Source organism: Oenanthe melanoleuca, chromosome 6 (assembly GCF_029582105.1).
Source record: "Oenanthe melanoleuca isolate GR-GAL-2019-014 chromosome 6, OMel1.0, whole genome shotgun sequence".
NCBI lineage: Eukaryota > Metazoa > Chordata > Aves > Passeriformes > Muscicapidae > Oenanthe > Oenanthe melanoleuca.
This window is the reverse complement of record NC_079340.1, coordinates 10,524,092-10,541,541: the sequence shown is the minus strand read 5'-3', so window position 1 is coordinate 10,541,541 and position 17,450 is coordinate 10,524,092. Positions and strand designations below refer to the sequence as shown.

The following is a 17,450-nucleotide window of genomic DNA, read 5'->3' as shown; positions in this document are numbered from 1 at the left end:
TACCATTTCTTTTGTAAAATTAGCAATAAGCCTTGCCCCTGTCTGGGTACCAGCAAGTGTCTGGATGTGGTGCAAGTATCTGTGTTCTAAGAGATGATGCCACAGCCCTTAGCAAAAACCTTCTGTGTGTACTTATTTGTGTTAAGAGAAATAGAGAATATCTCATATCTGATTATAATTAGCCCCAAACTGAACTGTTCAGTTGGTGATGACTTAGTTTGTTGCTAAGATTAATAATTTAAGACCTTTATGTTGTGGATTGCTTTGGGGTTGAGAGCAGTGAGATTCAGTGTAAGAGGCCATTTGATATTTTATGTTTTAATCTGTGTTCCCCAAAATACAGCATAGCAATAACATAAACTAAGTTGCTGTTAGGCACAAGCACTGGGCTGTAGGTTGTAGAAGTGAAAAGTGTCATGCCTGAGAAGAATTCCTGCAAGGATGATAAAAGAGGTTGTGGATGGGTCCCTGTTAAGTAAAATAAACCAATAGGGATGGTAACTCCTCTGCTAAAGAGACTTCTGGGTGTTGATTTTTTGTGAACCTGGCCTGTAATATTCCCCTTTTTACCTCCAAGGAGCAGAGAGACAATGAGATCTGATGCAGCTTTCACAATGCATGTATCTTCAGCTTGGGAACTGCCATGGAGCCTCAGCAGGATCTCAGACAGCACCTCTGGCACACCTGCATCCACCAACTGCACCTTCAGAGCATCTGAAGAGATCACAGCAAAAGCACATTAAAAGCTTCTTGGCTTTTTGTGGAAGCATTTCAAACTAGAAAGATAAATCCTTGAACTTTGGCCAGTCATTTTTCAGGTGCAGTCACTGTTTTGGTTTTGGTTTTGAGCACAAAAGCTCCAGCTTTCTGGATGAGCAAAGGTTTCTGCATTGGTCTGTGGCCTTTCTTGTGCTGCCAGTCATGAGCTCTCATGTCTTTAAAATCTGTGTCAGATATCTAGGTATTTTTAGTGGAGCAGTGCCAGTGCTTGTTGCACTGCTGCTTAGAGTGAATCTTCACAGATTCACAGAATTTTCTGAGCTGGAAGGGATCCACAAGGAGCAGCAAGTCCAACTCTTAAGTAGATGGCCCAAACAGGGATTGACTGGTACCTGCTTGTTCTGATTTATGAGACTAAACAAATGATCTGTGCTGCTGCTTTCCTCTTTCCCACCATGAGAGCAAGTTTGAACCTGCTGTCTTTTGGATCTGCTGAAATGCAGTGATGCTCTGTCCCTCCTTCCCTTGTTGTCTCACCTGCTCAAGTCTTGTTTGAGCCAGGATCTTCATGTTTTTGGGGCTTATTTCTCTTGACAGGGTTGCTGGTTCTGTTAGCAGGATCCCATGGCAAACTTGGAGCCCAGAGTTTAAACCAGTACAACACCAGTCTCCCCTTGTTCCACCCAGACCCAAAGCAGCCTTACCATTTTCTGCAAGTGCTTGCAGGACCTCAAACACAATTTCTAACCTCTCATGGCTCTCTGCTCTCCTCAGTTGTTTCACCAGCTGTTCAGCAACTTTTGTCGTGCTTAGAGCTTCCTTGGCTGAATCTGTGATAAAGTCAAAATTTTGATTTTTTTTTGTATAAAAAAATAAGTGGTAGTAATTCTGTACTTGGTCTTTTTCTTCCATTACCACTCACAACTTGTGTGGTGTAGGACAAATATATTTTAAATTAGTGGAGATGCTTTTGCCTTGAAAATTGTGTAAATGAAAATGGAAGCTGTTTCAGTAAGGTATAGAAACTTAATTATTAAATAGAAATGAAATTTTAATAAACAAGCTTTTAATGTACCAAATCTGAAGTAGTTGAAACAGTCAATTTGTCATATGAAGTTGTTCCATCTCTTCATTTGGGGTCAAAAACTGGCTGTTAAAATTTAATTGCTTGAATATAGTATTAGTAATTGCTGGTACTCCAATCCAGATACTGTGGCCAGTTCCTGATTAGGTATCAGTAGTGTTTTAATAACAAAGCCCAAGCACCACCCCTACCCCACCCCAAAACCAAAGGAGAGCACAAACAAAGCCCACAAACCCGTGGGCATGGGAAGGCAGTGACACTGTGGAGATGATACTTTGCTCTAAGATGGAAAAACTTTAAAAGACTTTAAAGAAAGACCTTACTTACCAAGGTCTGCCAAGTTGTACAAGGCCAGCAGAGCAACCTGGACAAGTGGTTCACTCTCTGCATGGTCAGTCAGAATTCGGACCAGTGATGGGATCACTCCAACCCTCACCAGCTCCTCCTGAAGGGCACCTGGGCAGCAAAGCATGGGTGTCAAAGGTGCTAAATCAGTGATTAAATCAGTGGGAAGGGTCCCACTGAGATGCTGAGCAGCAAGGCAGCCTGGTTCTTTCTCACCCTGTTAGAGTCTGTAAAGCTTTTGTGTGGTGGCTCCAGGCTAATATGTGTGTGGAGGAAATGCAAGTTTGGAACAGATTTTTGCTAAACCTGGTTCAACTTTGACTTAAGGTGTTAAGCCACTGCCTCCATCCACATGTGCTTGCTGAGGAAAACCCTAACTCTTTTATTTGTTTTTGTAGTTTGTTTTGTAATGAATGAAAGGTTAATGTCTGAAATGTTTTTGTGGGTGCCAAGAACTGTAAGATACAGAGTTGGACAGTGATGTTTGCTTAACAGCAGGATGGCACAGCTTTTGCACAGTGTCTTGCTGAGAGCTGGGCTGCTGCTGGGTGGCAGAGTGCATGGCAGGCACCAGGAAGGGACTGGTGCTGCTGGAGCATAAACAACTGGAATTCAGACAGGGAATTGGTGAAGGTAATTTTTCTTCTCCTTGATGCATTTATTGCTGTGTCACTAATAGGATTTATTAAAGCATGTCACAGTTGTCTTGGCTGGGCCTGTGCTCAGGGAGGCAGATGTGCAGGATGGCTGTGTGCTGCAGCAGTGCTGTGTGCAGGACTTGCATGAGCCAGGAATGTAATTGCAGGGAAAAGCTTTTCTGAACTATTGTGTCATTCCCTGCTGAATGCATGTAACTCACAGGGAGCTTAGTGGAATCTATTCCAGGTGCCTATCATGCTTGGATTTCATAAGAACAGTGGGGGAGGCAAACCCACAACTTTCTAAGTAAAGCTGTGCAGATCCACACTAGTAGGATTAGAGAAGACAGCTTGAAGGCAGAGGGTAATGGATATGAGATACTGGGTGAACATTTCAATGTTACTTTCAGTGTACAATAAATATTTGTCTGGGAGTTAAAGATAAAAAAAGTCTTAAACTGTTTTGGGCAAGTAAATGCAAATTGTTTAACTTGTGAGGCCAGCAAGCAAACTGGTATCCAGCCAGTTTGGAGCACAAAAAATTCCTGCATGTAAGCAGTAGTTCTCAGAGAAGACTATTCCTTGCATAGATAAATATCTCAGTTGTTTGCTTTTTTTTAAATATCTGTGTTTTTTTTTCTAACACACTTTTTAAACAAGTGCTTTTCTTTATAAATGTTCTTATTACTTTGGAAGAAGTCCAAGCCATTCAAGATTTGGACCCAAGGCAAATCTGCAAAATTGGTTAAGATATGTGTGAGGCTCTGCTCCTACTGTAATTTCAAAGCAGTTCTGACAGGGATGTGCCACCTTGAAGTAAAAAATGCAGGGGGAAAACCCAGAGTTCAGGCAGTGCTTGGGGTGCATTCAGCCAGGTGTGTGTGAGCTCAGTGAATGGCATAGCTAACTGAATATCATGATGTGCTCAGGTCTCATGAAGTTATGATGAGTTGCAGACTGCAATGCCTTTTAAAACAGTGCCTTAGAGCCAGGGAAAGCAGATTTTGCCCGGTGGCACTCACGGTTATCGTAGCAGATGCGGCCGATGGCCCTCCCAGCATGGAGCAGCATCTCTTGGTCTGTGCTCTCCAGCAAAGGGATCAGTGTTAGAACCAAATCTGCTTCCATACATGGCTTCTTCATTTCCTCTGTGTAGACAAAAGAGGCAATTCCAGGCTTTTGCCATTTAGGAATAAAACAATTGCAATAGCTGGTAGCCATGAAACAAAGTTCAAGAGTGAAAACATGATGCCAGTGTGCTGCAGGATGCCTTGTAGTAATATCTGAGCACCACTCACCATTTTTGGCTATCTCTGAGAGCACGTGGGCTGCTTTCACTGCACATCGTGGATTGCCCTTCAGGATCTTTGCCAGAGTTGGGAAGATCCCACTCCCTGTGAGTAGGTGGAAGGATCTCTGCTCTGCAATGATAAGAGTGTTAGCAATACCTGCAGGAGGTTTGCAGCTGCTTTATTCACGTGCTCCTTTGTTTCCTGGAGTTCTGAGTGGGTATCTGTGGGACCCAAGCTTCTGATTTAACAAGGTTCTTACAGGCTCTCTGAGTCAGAATATATGGGCACAGTCACCTGCTTGAATTGCAGCTGGTGTGGCTCCAACTGATTGCTCTGCCTTGTGCTGAATTGGAGCAGGGGTGAAAAGCAAAGAGGAAAACAGTTTCATCTTCCCTGACTATAAAAGGATGCCTGCATAAGGCATGGGAAGTCAGGGATTAAGAAGCTGTTCCTGAGGTATGGCCTAGCAATTAATTCTGTAGGTAGGCACAGCATCTTTTATTGGGCTAGCAATTAGAACAGACAATTCCCTTAGCCTTTTGTCATCAGATCTGTGGCCAGCTGTCCTGAAGGCAGTAAATCACCATCTGCCTGGAGACTCAAATAAATGCAGGTTTATGTCATTTTAGGAGAATGTGCAAAGGCTTTAGGGACTTTTGTATAAGTAGACTAGAAACTACTTTTAGAGTGCCTGACCTGATAGGGTCACCCTAAATTAATCCTCAGAGTGTGTAGTAAATAGAATATTAAACCTGGAATTTCTCTGGAGCTTTTGGTATTTTAGTGACCAGTAACTTTATCTGGTCACAGGTAATTTTGTGAGTTTTATGCAGAGAGAAGAGAAAGCAACATAGCCTGAGGACAGCTATAGTTCCAGCAGGAATAACTTCTTGAAATGCAGATTATCACAATGAACTAAACCTAACATGAATTCTTGTGAATTGTACAAATTGTTTCTTGGTGATCCAGAGTGATACTTAACTATCTTCAGTAATAGCCAGGAGAATCCCATTCAAACTTTCAAGGATCTGATCTTCAGCTTCTGTGTCATCTCCACAAAGCCCAAGGTATTCCAGGTGCTTACTCAGGGTTTCTAAACAGAATGGGATAGAAAACTTTGGTGAGCCAGCATGGAAAAGATTGAGTTCTTTTCAATGTTAATATCTTATTGTAAAATAATTTCCTGAAGGGTCAAGACCTAAACATGCTCATTTATTCCAAGAGCATCAGGAGGTCAGAGGCTTGGTCACTTCTCAGAGAGCACAGAGCTCTTGTGCAGGCACAAACATGCAGGGATAGATTCTGACTGGAAACAGAAATTAACACCCAATAGCTATGGCAGAGTTTGAGGTGGGGAGGAGAGAGGAATAATTACTTAATAGGACTCAAATCAAGCCTGTCATTTCTAAATACCTGTTTATCATAAATAAAGACAGTACTTGCAGCTCAGCTGAGTGTCCACTGTGGCAGTGGCCAGAGGCAGGCTCTGAAAGAATGCAAGAACCAGATGAGGTAAAATACTTCTCCCTTTGTTTCTGGCAACTTTGGCTTTTAGGAACATGCTTAGTATTGGCATCAATATCTATCTAATACACGCTGATCAACTTTTATAAAGAATTTTTTTTTACCTGTATAAGTTAATTCATAATTTTTATCTCCACATCACACAGTGATATTAAGTTCCACAGTTTCACTGTTGTAAGAGGAAGATATTTCCCTTTGCTTTAAAATATTTACCAGAAAGGTAAAAGTTGATGGCTTTTGAGTTGCTGTACTAAGAGACAGGAATTATCCTTCACTATTTGCTCTTCCATGTTTGTCATAATCAGATGGATTTTTATTATAGTCCTCCTTTGCAATTCCTCTGCCAATTTGCTTAGTATTTACAGAAACTTTGATAAATTGCCCGATTAATTTTCCAGCTCACTTTTATTCTTTGTGAGGATCTAGAATTTGGAAGTGCTCTCATGACTCAGGTGGACTGGGATTCAGACAGAGATTGTCATGTGCTGTTTTCTACTCTGCTCATTCTTTGTCTGTTTAAGAAAGGTTTTTGTGCAGTTCATCAAAATGATCTCTCATTTCTGGGCAGTGGGAGTCAGCTTAAACCCCACCATCATTTATAATTTGGCCATCTTTCCCCCAAGTGGGTTGTTTTGCATTTGCAGACACTGAGCTTGATGTGCCTCTTTATCCCAAGCCACACAAGATGATAAAATTTTCCCGCAATTCTCTACAGTCAATTTTGGGTACTCCAAATAGTGAAAAAACTCCTTACCCTTCTGCTATTTCTAGGTCATTTATGAATACATTGAATTACAAAGATTCCAGCAAAGGTAACCTCTAATAATTTTGGCTTTCTATTGTAAAAGCAGCCTTTATCCAGCTTTTCAGACTTCACCAGATAATCATCTCTCATATCCCAAGATAACTTAGGTAAAGGTATTGAAAGGTTTGTAGAAATTGAAATGCATTAACAGTATCTCCTTTATTTACCTTCTTACCAGCTCCTTAAAAATATGTTTAGAGACAGGTTGAGCACAAAAGGGGAGATAAGTGGAGACTATCCTTTTTCATGATGTCTGTTTAGTATCTCTGTGCTTTCCTGTAATCCTGCAATTTCCCTGTGCAGACATCAGACTTCTGCACTTTAGTTTCCCACATTCCTTGCACCTGTTTTTGCAAACTCATCCCATTCCAACTTTATTAATGATCTCAGTGATATTCTGCATGTCACAGTCAGTGATTTATGAATCATCTTTTCACCTCTCTGTAGGATAGCATCCAGTTCTGACACTTGGTTGCCACTTATTTTATTGATTTCTTCAAAATCTTCTGTCCTTTCAATATGAAGATTCCTCCATCTACTTTCTGAAAACAAAAAGACCTGAAGTGGCTGCAATTAATGTAAGAAATATTGCTGGAAAACTGATGTCTGCAGTAGTTAATGTTTACAGGATATCATGTAGGATGTTACCAAAACTGTAATAAAATAAATAAATAAACTGCTTTACAAATGGCTTCCTTGAAAATGAGTTGTGCCTCAGAAATTATTTGATGAGGATTAATAATTGATCACTTATTTTTGTTTGTTGAACTCACTTTATTCTCTTTCTCTAACTATCCATTAATTAATGTGAGATTTTTTTTTTTTTAATGAAAACACATTAATTTAGTGCACACAGGAATTTACCTCTGAGGAACAAAAGTGTCCTGAGCTGTTTTGAAAAGAGGATGAAGTAAAGGAAGTTGAAGTAGAACACAATTAAAAGCTGTTACTGCCTATTGAGAAGAAAAACTGTTTGACTTAAAAAATCAAAAGCAGTTTTGCTTTTGTGCTTTAAATAAGCTATCTCTAGAGAAATGGCTGGATTCATCAGGTCCAGTTCTCCTGCCAAAATTTGCTGAATAAATCATTTTGTGTAAATAAAGTAGTGTAGGATGCAGCTTTTTACATGCACACACACAAAAAAAAAAAAAACAAAAAAAAAAACAAAAAAAAAAAAAAAAAACAAAAAAAAAAACAAAAAAACACCACCAGAAAATAAACCCCTGAGTAACCTTAACAGTTCAATCAGGTTTGATCTTAAACAAAGATCTAGTGGGAGTGAGCAGAAGGCTGCAATTGCTGATTGAGCAACATGAAATAAATTAGGAGCCTGTGAGATTGAATTGTCTGCTGAACTCTGCTTTCATCTTCTCACAACCCAAAATGTGTTGGCATTTTACTGTGCTCTCAATCAGAACAACAGTGATGTTTGCAAATACTCTTCTAATAAATTTCTGGTTCAGGATCTGTGAAGTTATGGAAAGACACCTGGGTTTCTTCAGATGGAGGAGGTTGTTTTACAAGCAGCAGGGACAGTCTGCTGGTCACTCTTTGGGTCATTTAATCAAGTGCTTTGCCATTCCTCCAGGGAACAGATCAGTAGAATAACACCACATGCATGATGACAGACAAAGTCCTTCTAAAGCACCCCTCTGGTTTCAGTCTGTACTGCTTTGAAATTAGTATGAGCAGTAGCTGATGGAAGAGTTACTTATAAACCCTCACAGAAAACAGCATTTAACTATAACAGTGCTAAAATACTGAACCCTTTTCTCAGGGACTCAGAATTTTATCATTCTTGTTATTCATAAAACCTTGATTAACTTAACCAGCTTGGGATTGATTCCTCAATACTCCTTGTGTTTAAGTCCATGCTTCTGCAGGGCCAGTGAAGCAGACACTGTTAAGACAGATATTTATGTGAAAAAGCAGTAGGAGATATACAGATTGTGACTAAAAGTGACCAGAAAAAGGTATTCATTTCTCTCCTGTGGAGAATTCTGGGGTGTTGGCATTTTGTTTCACCCTGTGCTGGAACAGGTTGTTGGCAGGGTGGAGCTAGGGGCAGACCAGGAGGATTTGTTCCAGGTTTTCTGCAGCCAGGCTGGAGGGATGCCTGCCCTCCTGCCCTCTGAGGAGGCTTTTGGCAGAATAAACACCTCCCAAGGAATACTGCTCATCCTCTTGAATCAGCAGTTCTGCTGGAATCCTGCTCACCAGCTTTAGGAATTCACTGTAGAAGAAGGGGAATGGGCTCATTGCCTGCAGGGCCTGAGTTTGGAAATCCCTTGAGGCTGAGCTACAAAAGGCTTTTTTTCCTGAGCTGATGGCATAGATTATTAATTCACACATAAATCTGTACATAAGACACTGAGTAAGAGGCATAGGAACCAGACTTGTGCTGTGGGAGGTGGTTTTGATCATCCTAATGAGAGCAGAGACAGCAGTGCAGAAGATGGGCTGAAGCACAGGAATTTCACCTGGCTCCTGCAGGGGAAAGAGCCAGGAGCAGGGAGCTCTTTGGATCCCCTGAGCCACTGCTGTGTCCATTCTCTGGGCTGGTTTTGACCTATAAATCCTCAGAGAATCCCACACATCTCCCTCTTTCAGCAGCTGATTGTGCCCCTTCCAAAACAGAAATGCTTCTGATTTTTTTCCTTTTCATAGCCACTCACATGTGTAGAAATTTTCTTTTCCTAGAGGAAGTATAGACTCTATCCTTCAACATACTCTTGGTATTATTTATTGTTGTTTGGGTCCTGAGCAATGTGAGGTCTGTATGAGCCAATCTGAGGGCTTGAAACAACTTAATCCAGTCAAATGCCTTGTGCTTTGCTGCCTCTTCCTTCAGTAATTTCACATACTGAGCTTATTCTTCTGTCACCTTTAGTATGCTTTGGGTTCTTCCATGGATTATTGTCATCAGCATCATTCAAAGCAGAAAAACAAGGTAATGTATTTTTCCAGAGTGTAAAGATATGTTTGTTATTCACAATAGAGTTCTATTGAGATTTATCTAGTGTCTCTGGTAATAAGTGATTAAAGAACAGTAAAAGAAGGCACTAATTATCTTTTCCCAGGTATACTTTCTTAACTTCTAGTAATCAACTTCTTATTGGGATTTTCTTTGCTGGAAGTTTCATCCTGTTTAATTGCACTAAAATTCACTGAAATATTTATGTTGGATTTGTTTGTAATTTAGCTTGCAGAACATGGACTAGAGAAAAGTGCCACAAAATAACTTTGGACTGAGAGAGAAAATAACTCATTCTTTTTTTTTTTCCTTATTGAAATTGTCATCTGGCCATCTCTTGACTGTAGTTTTCTGTAAATGTATTGTATCACCAGGGCAGGAAACACAAGTCTCTATTTTGACATATCCTGTAACAGCTGAGGGATGAGGGCTGGGGTTGAGAAGCTCCTAGAGTTCTGCAGGACAAGAGAAGCTGAAAAGCATAAAATCTAGCCTGAAGAAACTAAAATTTCAACTCATAATACTGCAAAATATCCATTGGGTCTGTCTAGCAATGTAATTAAAAACAAAGCAAAAAGAAAAATTGACCTGCATTCATATAAGTGTGGCAGCCTGTAAGTCTCTTATTTTCTCACAGTATTTTTTAATGCTCTTCCCTAAAATAGATAAAATGATTGCTGGTTTGTTGTGGCATGTCCTAAATAAACCCATGGTAATAAATGTACCTGTATGCTGAGTGGAAATATTATTGTATAGGAGTTGAAATAAAGCTCCAGGTCCCCTTGCCTGGGAATGTGATATTAAATTTGTTTCATATGAAACATAAAGGCATCAGTTGGAGATGAGAAGTCCAGGAGGGCTGGCAAGTGTATTTGTGTTAAGAGCAAATAAAGCCTGTGAGGTCAAATAGATCCCTGCTGGCTGTGAGTGCTGCAGCTACATGATGAGAGCACTTTGCTGTGACCAGGGGCAGCAGAAGCTGCTGCTGTTGATTTTGTTACCAGGGAAGGGAGAAGAAAGGTGCAGTTCAATTCAAGGAAATATATATATATATATATATTTTTAATTTCTCAAGTGGTGAACTATTGTATTTCATCTCCAGAAAGTCATGCAACTGTTTTGGGACTGGGCTGAGTTATATATTCTGTCCAGTAGAACTATCTTATCTTGGTGCATGAAGTAAAGCATTGGAGGAACAGATTCTCCATCTCTTCAGACTTTCAAACCCATGGCAAGAAAATTGTGCTATAAATCAGATAAGCTATTATCTGTGTCTCCATGGAAAGCCACTTAGGGCCGTGTTAAAAGATACATTTTGTGTCTTTGTCACTGCACTCAGGGGTGATGAGAGCTAGGAGAAAAACCATGAGATTAAAAAGGACCTGGGGAGAGAATTTAAAACTCATATCCTGAGGATGGAAGGGATATAATTATGAACAACTCCTGACCTGGCTGGTTTTTAACTCTTGTTCCTCTGCATTCTTCAGCAACTCCCTTCAAGGAGGAAAGGAGCAGGGATGTATGAGTACAGCTTTTCCTAGAAGTCTGGAGCCCTGTCATCATCTGGGAATTGAAATATCTCCTTCCACCCACTTTCAGAATCTGAAAAGGCCCATATTTTCTTTCCCCAATATTCTTTTCTCCTGGTCTAGACTGTGGTTAATTATTCTCAGTGTAATGGCCAAATACATAAGTGTGCACTAAAAACACCTCTTGCCTAGAACTGGAAACCAGAGGAAAGCCCCAAAATCAAGCCTTTGCTCATTGCTTTTGTAACCCTTCTGGACTGCATGGACCCATCCTGAGCTCCTTAAAGCATTCTCAGTGCCTATGATCCCATGGGATTGACCTTTGAACGTTTTACTATTCAAAGAACATGAGAAAGCAGCAGGTTTTAAAGGAGAGCCCCAGGTGGAAGGGCTGATGAAGACAGGAATTTAAGCCTGACTGGCTAATACTTACATTAATGTTCTCTATAAATCACAAGGATTAAAAAAAATAATTCTATAATCAATATCTGAAATTCTCTTAATTGTCATAAATTAGGTAGGACAGCCAAAAATGCTCTTTGGTGGGGTGTCATGATGGGCAATATCTATTCTTTTTATTAATTAGGTAAAGAAATCCCTTAGCAGTAAGGTAGAAAAAGAAACTGAGATGGACAGGAGAAGTTTTGAGAAAACTAATAGAGAAATAGAGGCTCAGAAGAGGCCCTGGTAAAAAGAGATACTGATATTCTTGTGGTAACCCAAACTGATATGTTGTTAAGGTGAGGAAAAAATGGCAATGGGTTGTGAAATAGAGATTGCATGGGAGGGGGAAAGCAGCTCTTTATTTTTATAATTTTTGTCTTTATTCTTGTGTGATTGAATTCCACCAAGGAGGGAGTGCAGGAAAAAAGTGTGTGTGAGGAAAACTGAGGGTAGGAAGCAGATCCTGTTGGCTTGTGGCTGATGTTATAATACCCTGTGGAGTCAACAAGAAAATTGGCTGCAGAACCCTGACTGAAAACTGATAAGAGGAAAAATATGAAAACCTAAATCAGGTCAGTGAGATAAGTCAAAATAAAGCCAGCCAAGTGCAGCAAGGGAGAACAGATGTGCCAAAGAGATGACCTATAGCATGAAGAGCTGCTTAATTGTATTCTGTTAAACTTGCTCCTTTTTTTGAGGGATGGAGAATAGGGATAAAATTCACTTTAGTGTAAAGGCACCTAAATGTTGTAAACTCATGTTTTAAAGCATGAGTACAAAGCAATGCTGTAAATGTTGTGCTTTTCTCCATGCCTGGTAATTTCACTGACTTAGTGCTTAGGGAATAGGTCTGTTGGACACACACCTACACTTGTAGGCTAATGCTGAGCCTGAGCTCCCAGGTGCTCCAATTCATTATGCAAGGTCAGGAAATTCTAGATCCAAAGGCTGGAAGTCATGCTTGCAGGAACAGCCACAAATGTGCTGTGCTCAAAAGCAATGAGCAAAGCACCATCAGCACAATTTGTGTAATATTTTCAGAATATAAATAAAATTTAATTACTATAAACCTATAAATAGTTTTTTTTAAATAAACAAGGGGTCAGGAAACTTGATGGTTTAAATCAAAGTTCAACTTCTTTCACAGTGGTTTGGTCCAGGAGGTGTTGATTTCATCATGTATTGTGGAAGAGGAGTAAATTGTCAGTGCAGCAAAGCTCCATGTGAGCAGATAATCAATCAGACAAATTGTGACAGCTGGGGATAAACTGGCTTCATTTATGGAAATGAATGAAATTTCTGTCTTGCTCACTGGAGATCTAGTTTTCTGCATTTGTGGAGTGATGTTGGTCTCTAAAGATGCCTTTGATCAGGCAGTTGATATACATTTTAAGTTTTGCAGCCTAAAGTGGATTAAAGGAGCCCTTCCCTATGGTCATCATGTGTGTATGGGAAATCAGCCATAGGCTCAGCCAAAGAGCATTCAGCCTCATTTTCTGGCTCCCTGCATTTAGCTTGAAGAGCTGTCAGTGGAGAAAAAAACCAATTAGACTCCATGGCAGAGAAAACACTGATTTCCTTTGGCTGACAACTCCTACAAGGGGTTTTTAGCCAAGCAAAAGAGCAGCTTTTTTTTTTTTTTTTTTTTTTTGAAAGGAAGGAGCTTTTGGCTGGTCTGGAAGCAGCAGCCCAGCCCTGAGCCCAGTGGAGAGATGACAAATAACAAAGCAAATGCAATTATTGGCCTTTTGTGCCTTGACTCCACCTAAACAGGCACAGCACAAAGGTCCCACTGTCCAGATTAAAATTCCTGAACTTCTAGTGTTTAATTAATGATTGCTTCTATGCAAGTCAATAGGCCTGAGCATTTGTCTGTTCTGCTTGTGTGTGACAAATGTTGTTTGAAGAGCTCTAATACAAAGATATCTTGTAGGCCTGTATTCATTTCTCTTTTGCTTCTCTGCTACAATGCCAAAAAAAAGAGTAAATTTTGTCTGTAACTTGTGTTCCACCTGCACCTGTCTTGTTCTTGCTAATTGCTTGTGTGACTCCACTCAAGATTTGGAAAAAGCCATTGAGACAGGAGGATTTTGCTCCTGCACTGTTGAAGGGAAGGGTGCTGCATGACCTATGGAGCGAGATGCCTTACTAATCTCAGTGATCTCCACAATAATCTAGTGGGAATTTGCCTAAATTCTGTTAAATGCAAAATATTTTTGTGTCACTGTCTGAAATTCTGTAGCGGTGAGTTTTATGATTTTGATCCTGACGTGTGTGTTTGACCCATTTTACAACGAGAGAGATGTGAAGAAGATCCTTGTAACACAGTATAGAAGTTGCTTGCATAATGGAGGTGCCAGGAATATTTTCTCTTGCCTAGTGGGTGTGTGTGTTTGGCTATTTTTATGCAGCATAAGAGACTTTGTACTGTAAAGAGATCATTCTCAATTCTGACACACATTTTAGAAGCTATGGCCTTATAGGATCTGTCAGTGCTTAGTGCAGAGCAGCACAGTGCTGTAAGATATGACCTACAATTCTGAGCTCTGCTCAGCACAATCTGCTTACTGGTGCATCACTTTATCAATACCTATAAAGTGTTACTTTTATGCTCATTCCCAGCAGAGCAAGAAAGATCAGATTTTAAATACATGCAGATGGACACAGGTGTCTTAACAATTTTGAAAATCCAATATGTTTTTTTGCTGGGTAATTTCTTGGTTGTTTTAACTTAATTATGTTGACCTGGTTACCTGTGCTGTGTGAGTAGGTTTGAGCTCTGCTGCATGAGTGGGTTGGTGTTGCTTGGGCATTGAAGGTTGAAATAAGATTTTCCTGGACAAATCCATGTTTTCATAATGCTGTGCAAGCTTTTTTGGCATTTCCTAGAGCTATCAGGTTCAAGAATATTGGCAGGCTTCTCCTACTTTTATTTGTCTGGAAGAAATGCTTGCAATCATTAGAAATTATCTAAATAATTTTATTAATATCAAAATTATCAAAGAATGTGGGAGGGGCTTTTCAGAAAAAGAAACATTTAATAAAGAGAGGGAGGGACTGTCTCTGAGCAAGTCATAAGATTCTTTTGCTGTGCTGAGCTTGTCTTGGCTGAATTATTTTGTAACTAGATTTCTTCCTTTTGTTCTACTTTTTTTGCAAAAAAAAATTAAGGAATGATAGAATTATTTGGATAAAATAGTTTTGTGGTGCTAGGTACTTCAACATCTGCATTGAACAGCACTGATTCTGATATTTCTTATAGTCTTAAAATATTCTCTAATTTGTATCATGGGCTAATTCTTTTAAATGGATATTTGTTTTTTCTGTCTGGAATTGGTGTTTTTGAAGGAGTTTCTGCAGATCTTTCAGTAAAGCTGGAGTGCTTTTAGTCTGAAATGTTTTTAGACTGGACAGGACATAGTTTTGTTCTCTTAACTACAAATGACCATAGCAAAGATCCCATTCCAGTGTTTAAATAACAATAGAGTGTCACTGTCCTTCCCTGGCCTGGGCCCTGAATGAAGTACTTTTTCTGTATAGATTTAATTTAAATTGTATCTCCATTAGAAAACAGCTCCCTCTGAAAACTGGATTTTTATATTAGAACAGTGAGAAGATAATTTAGCTTTTTCCAAGCAGCACTGTATTTTATTTACTTAATTTATGTTTTTTAATGCTTGTGGAGGAATCCCAAAGCACAAGAATGATAGGTTTGGGTGAATGGATATTAAAAGTTACTTGAATTGCAACAGAGCAAGAATAGGGAGATTGTTTTGGGTTTTTTTGATATTTTTTTTTAGATTGTTTGTGACCCTGTGATACAAACAAGTCCTTAGAAACAGAAAAGATGGAATGGTATGAGCCTTCAATCCCATCCTTCCTCAAGTGCAGGAGCTTTGTTTGACAAAGCACCTCAGAAAGGAGGCTGAGAGCCTTTGAGGAGCTGGTTCAAAACTGCTTTTGGGACCCTGTCTCCTTTCCTGCAGCCTGTACAGTCAGGAAGGTTTATTGGCTTTGGTGCAGACTATTTCCAGCTCTACAGAAAGAGTGGCTGAGTTTTCATTGGGTTCTAGGCAGCAATAAGATTTCTTGACTCTGATTTATTTGCGTGCATCTGATACAATGCTTTAAAAGCTAGGAGGAAAAACAACTTGAATTAAAAGCAGCAGCTGTGGGATTTCCCCATGGTATTGATGTATTATGGGTTTGTAATGCTGTTGAAGCAAATGGCAAGGGGAATGCTGAAAGCTGCTCACACAGGAATTATTTTCCAGGCTGGCTTTAGTATTTCTAGCTGTAAGGAAGATAATACAGCCTACATCTAAAAATTGCCTCGATTGTTACACGATTTTATATGAATGAATTTTTTTTTGAGTTTGACAAACCTGTACTTAGAAGTGTGTGGGTTTCTGTTTGTCATTTCTCATTATCCTGCCCAGAGTTTTGTACTTGGGCAGCAGAAACATTGCTGTGGGAGCAAAGGCAGGCTGGAAGGAGCAGGAGCAAAAGTGGGCATAAAACTTTGAGCCATGACCAGCAAATATATCAAAAGGATAAAGCCTTCTGAGCAGAGCATTCAGAAAGTAGGTCAGGTACACATAAATGATGCAGAAGAAACAACCCAGCAAGTTCAGCTGTCTCCACCTGAATTGCAATAGCAGGCCAGTCCTACAGAAATTACCTGTACAAACAGAGGAAGTTTGGCCAGAAGTAATACCTGCCCAACACTGGTTTAGTCCACTTATGTTTTGTGCCCATCTCTCTGACTGTTTAAAGTGCTTTTAAGTTAAATTTGACCTGCTATTTTATCAGCACCCCAAAACTACTGAGATGTTTACCTTTACTTGAGCAATAATTTAATTGGCTAGGGAGGTAATTACTCTAAATGGCAGCTCAGTTGTCATACTGCTCTTAAAGAGAGATTATTTCACCCTTAAACATATTGAGTATTGCTAAGATTAGTTCTGCTGATGTCACAAGGTCCAGCTGTGATGTGAGTTGCCATCATGTGGATGAAGGTGGAAGGCTGAACCCTTTGATCCAGTTGCCCAACACCTTGGAATGATCTGGAGACTAATGGAAATTCAAGTCTCAAAGGCATATTTTAAATCCTTTCACGTGGGAAGGTCATAGCTAAGAGCCTGTACTCCAGCTTTACCTGTGCTGAGGGCTGAGTCACAAACAGCATATTCAAAGGCTGGACCACCTAAATGCAGCCCAGTCCTCCCATGGAGGCAGAGTGCAGAATGCATGCAGAGGCACACATGAGCAGATTTGCTGTCAGCAGAGAGGAATGGATTTCAGTTCCCTTTCAAATACTTAAATTTCATAAGAACTCATCATTTTCCAGTGCTTTAAGTTCCCTGTTCATTGCCATTCTCATAATTGGCTAGTTTTCTTTAAACCAGCTTTGATTTTCATGTGACTGTGAGTGTTAAGTATTGTTTGAAATAGAAGACACAAGAATTTTAGGTCACCTATGGTATTGCATTTATCACAGAACTACAGTTGTATATTTAAATGATCCTAAATTAGTTTTCTATTTCTGTCACATACATCTGCAATTTCTAGATGAGAGAAATTTAATCACAGACTAGAGATTGTATCTATCTATAGTTAACAAGAGCTTTACTTACCCATAAAAGCTGTGGCTCTCCAGAATGGGGACAATAAAGAACAGCTGATTTGTCCTGTGAGTCTTTGTCCTTTACAACCACCACGCTGGGAATAAGGGGGAATGTTTTACAGCTTCCAAGCTGATGAGCAGCCCACAGCATGCTCACTCTTTCCTCCTCCTGCCTTTTCCTGTGACCCTGCTCTTCAAATGCATCTAATACTCCGTAATTACTTAATCCTCCACCACTACTTTTGTTTCCAGTTCTTACGTGTCATTAACAGAAATGGAAACATAGTAATTATCACTCTGGGAGAGATCCTTTCAGATCTTCCAAACAGTTTTTAGTGAATTTCCCTCTGCTGTCATTCAGAAGAGTGATTATTGAATCTAATAAAGGACAGAGTTCCAAAAGAAACTAGATTAAGATTGGCATCTATTTACAGCCAGATTTAAGAGTGCTCCTAGAAGCTGATTCTAA

General features: G+C 39.8%; 1 protein-coding gene across 1 annotated transcript in view; it reads right to left on the bottom strand.

The window, feature by feature from the left end:
* The window catches only part of LOC130254886 (rap1 GTPase-GDP dissociation stimulator 1-like), a 29,411-nt gene extending 12,279 nt beyond the window's left edge, over positions 1 to 17,132 (bottom strand). Inside the window, 8 exon segments of the mRNA XM_056494965.1 lie at positions 571 to 714; positions 1,425 to 1,550; positions 2,132 to 2,260; positions 3,810 to 3,935; positions 4,086 to 4,208; positions 5,062 to 5,172; positions 16,992 to 17,046; positions 17,049 to 17,132. Of these exon segments, the coding sequence (XP_056350940.1) occupies positions 571 to 714; positions 1,425 to 1,550; positions 2,132 to 2,260; positions 3,810 to 3,935; positions 4,086 to 4,208; positions 5,062 to 5,172; positions 16,992 to 17,046; positions 17,049 to 17,132 (898 nt within the window).
* Between the last annotated feature and the right edge of the window lie 318 nt (positions 17,133 to 17,450).